Genomic DNA, 2912 nt, shown 5'->3' with positions numbered 1-2912 from the left:
TTGAATATTGGATTTTAAGCCAACTTTTTCCACTCTCCTCTTTCACTTTCATCAAGAGGCCTTTAGTTCCTCTTTCTGCCATGAGGGTGGTGTCATCTGCATATCTGATGTTATTGATATTTCTCCCAGCAATCTTGACTCCAGCTTGTGCTTCATCCAGCCTGGCATTTCACATGATGTACTCTGCATAGAATTTAAAGAAGCAGAGTGACAATATACAGCCTTGACATACTCCTTTCCCAACAGAACCAGTCTGTTGTTCCATGTCCAGTTCTAACTGTTGCTTCCTGACCTGCATACAGATTTCTCAAGAGGCAGGTCAGGTGGTCTGGTATTCCCGTCTCTTTCAGAATTTTCCACAGAATTTTCCACCAAGGCCTTTGACTGTGATGCACAGTCAAAGGCCTTGGTGTAGTCAATAAAGCAGAAATAGATGTTTTTCTGTAATTCTCTTGCTTTTTCTATGATCCAACGGGTGTTGGCAACTTGATCTCTGGTTCCTCTGCCCTTTCTAAATCCAGCTTGAACATCTGGAATTTCATGGTTCACATACTGTTGAAGCCTGGCTTGGAGAATTTTTAGCATTACTTTGCTAGTGTGTGAGATGAGCGTAATTGTGTGGTAGTTTGAACATTCTTTGGCATTGCCTTTCTTTGGGATTGGAATGAAAACTGACCTTTTCCAGTCCTGTGGCCACTGCTGAGTTTTCCAAGTTTGCTGGCATATTAAGTGCAGCACTTTCACCCCATCATCTTTTAGAATTTGAAATAACTCAACTGGAATTCCATCACCTCCACCAGCTTTGTTCGTAGTGATGCTTCCTAAGGCCCCCTTGACTTTGCATTCCAGAATGTCTGACTCTAGGTGAGTGATCACACCATCGTGGTTATCTGGTTCATGAAGATCTTTTTTATATAGATACAAGTAACTTATGTAATAAAAGTTTGTGTGAATATTAGTAATATTGTTTCCTTCTTTCCTGGAAGTCACTTCAACCACATGGAACCACGTAATGATACACAAATTTCAGAATTTCTCCTTCTGGGATTTTCAGAGGAACCAGAACTTCAGCCCCTCATATTTGGGCTTTTCCTCTCCATGTACCTGATCACTGTGTTTGGAAACCTACTCATCATCCTGCTTGTCAGCTCAGACTCCCACCTCCACACCCCCATGTACTTCTTCCTCTCCAATCTGTCCTTTGTAGACATCTGCTTCACCTCCACCACCATCCCAAAGATGCTGTGGAACAACAAAACTCAGAGCAAAGTTATAACCTATGAAGGTTGCATCACACAAATTTATTTTTTCATACTCTCTGGAGTATTGGACATCTTTCTCTTGACTGTAATGGCCTATGACCGGTTTGTGGCCATCTGCCACCCCCTGTATTACACAGTCATTATGAACCCCCGGCTCTGTGTACTGCTGGTTCTGGTGTCCTGGATAGTGTGTATATTGAATTCCTTGTTACAAAGTTTAATGTTGTTGCAGCTTTCCTTTTGCACAGATGTGAAAATCCCCCACTTTTTTTGTGACCTCAGTCAACTGATCCAACTTGCCTGTTCTGATACGTTTCTTAATAACATGGTGATGTATTTGGCAAGTGTTCTCTGGGGTGGTGGTCCCCTGGCTGGTATCCTTTACTCTTACTCTAAGATAGTTTCCTCTATACATGGAATGTCATCATCTCAAGGGAAGTATAAAGCATTTACTACATGTGCATCTCACCTCTTAATTGTCTCCTTATTTTTTTGTACAAGCCTAGGAGTGTACCTTAGCTCTGCTGCTACCCATGGCTCACAGTCAAGTGCAACAGCCTCAGTGATGTACACTGTAGTCACACCCATGCTGAACCCCTTCATCTATAGTCTGAGGAACAAAGACATAAAGGGGGCTATGAAGAGATTCTTTGTGATGGAAAGTCTTAAAAGACCATTTGTTCTGGGTCTGGAGAGGTGCCCATGGCTTAAGGGATCAAAGCTTCAGTCAGTAGTTGTGATTCTTTAATCAGATTATGAAAGTAGAATTTGCTTTTATTAATTTTCTAGAATTTTCATTTTTTCAGCTATTCCATGTAATTTAGTTACTCATTTTATTAAGCTATCTTCTGTCTCAGATATCCAACAGCTTTCCCCTCTTTGTTTCTAAAATATTCCCAAACTTTGATATTAAAATTTGGACATTCCCAAATACTCATGCAACTACTTGGATTTACTAAGAACAATTTCTTCTCAAATGACTAATATCACCCCATGTAATATGTCTTTCAGTTCAGTTCAGTTCAGCTCAGTCACTCAGTCGTGTCCGACTCTTTGCGACCCCATAAATCGCAGCACGCCAGGCCTCCCTGTCCATCACCAACTCCTGGAGTTCACTCAAACTCACGTCCATCGAGTTGGTGATGCCATCCAGCCATTTCATCCTCTGTCGGCCCCTTCTCCTCCTGCCCCCAATCCCTCCCAGCATCAGTCTTTTCCAATGAGTCAACTCTTTGCATGAGGTGGCCAAAGTACTGGAGTTTCAGCTTTAGCATCATTCCTTCCAAAGAAATCCCAGGGTTGATCTCCTTCAGAATGGACTGGTTGGATCTCCTTGCAGTCCAAGGGACTCTCAAGAGTCTTCTCCAACACCGCAGTTCAAAAGCATCAATTCTTCGGTGCTCAGCTTTCTTCACAGTCCAACTCTCACATCCATACATGACCACAGGAAAGACCACAGCCTTGACTAGACGGACCTTAGTCGGCAAAGTAATGTCTCTACTTTGGAATATGCTATCTAGGTTGGTCATAATTTTTCTTCCAAGGAGTAAGCATCTTTTAATTTCATGGCTGCAATCACCATCTGCAGTGATTTGGGAGCCCCCCAAAATAAAATCTGACACTGTTTCCACTGTTTCCCCATCTATTTCC

General features: G+C 42.2%; 1 protein-coding gene across 1 annotated transcript; it reads left to right on the top strand.

Moving 5' to 3' along the window:
* Positions 1–1098: 1098 nt before the first annotated feature.
* LOC128050975 (olfactory receptor 7A17-like) lies at positions 1099–2010 on the top strand. Its single transcript, XM_052643489.1, has 2 exons — positions 1099–1446; positions 1732–2010. The coding sequence occupies exons 1-2, from the start codon at positions 1099–1101 to the stop codon at positions 2008–2010; spliced, it is 627 nt and encodes a 208-aa protein (XP_052499449.1).
* The last annotated feature ends 902 nt before the right edge of the window (positions 2011–2912 follow it).

Source organism: Budorcas taxicolor, chromosome 7, assembly GCF_023091745.1.
Source record: "Budorcas taxicolor isolate Tak-1 chromosome 7, Takin1.1, whole genome shotgun sequence".
Taxonomy (NCBI): Eukaryota; Metazoa; Chordata; class Mammalia; order Artiodactyla; family Bovidae; genus Budorcas; species Budorcas taxicolor.
This window is presented reverse-complemented; position numbering and strand designations above follow the sequence as displayed.

Coding starts and splice junctions, on each gene's coding strand:
- LOC128050975 (XM_052643489.1), top strand. CDS start 1,099: ATGTACCTGATCACTGTGTTTGGAAACCTACTCATCATCCTGCTTGTC. Junction 1,447..1,731: donor TGCTGGTTCTGGTGTCCTGG/ATAGTGTGTATA, acceptor TGTGCATCTCAC/CTCTTAATTGTCTCCTTATT.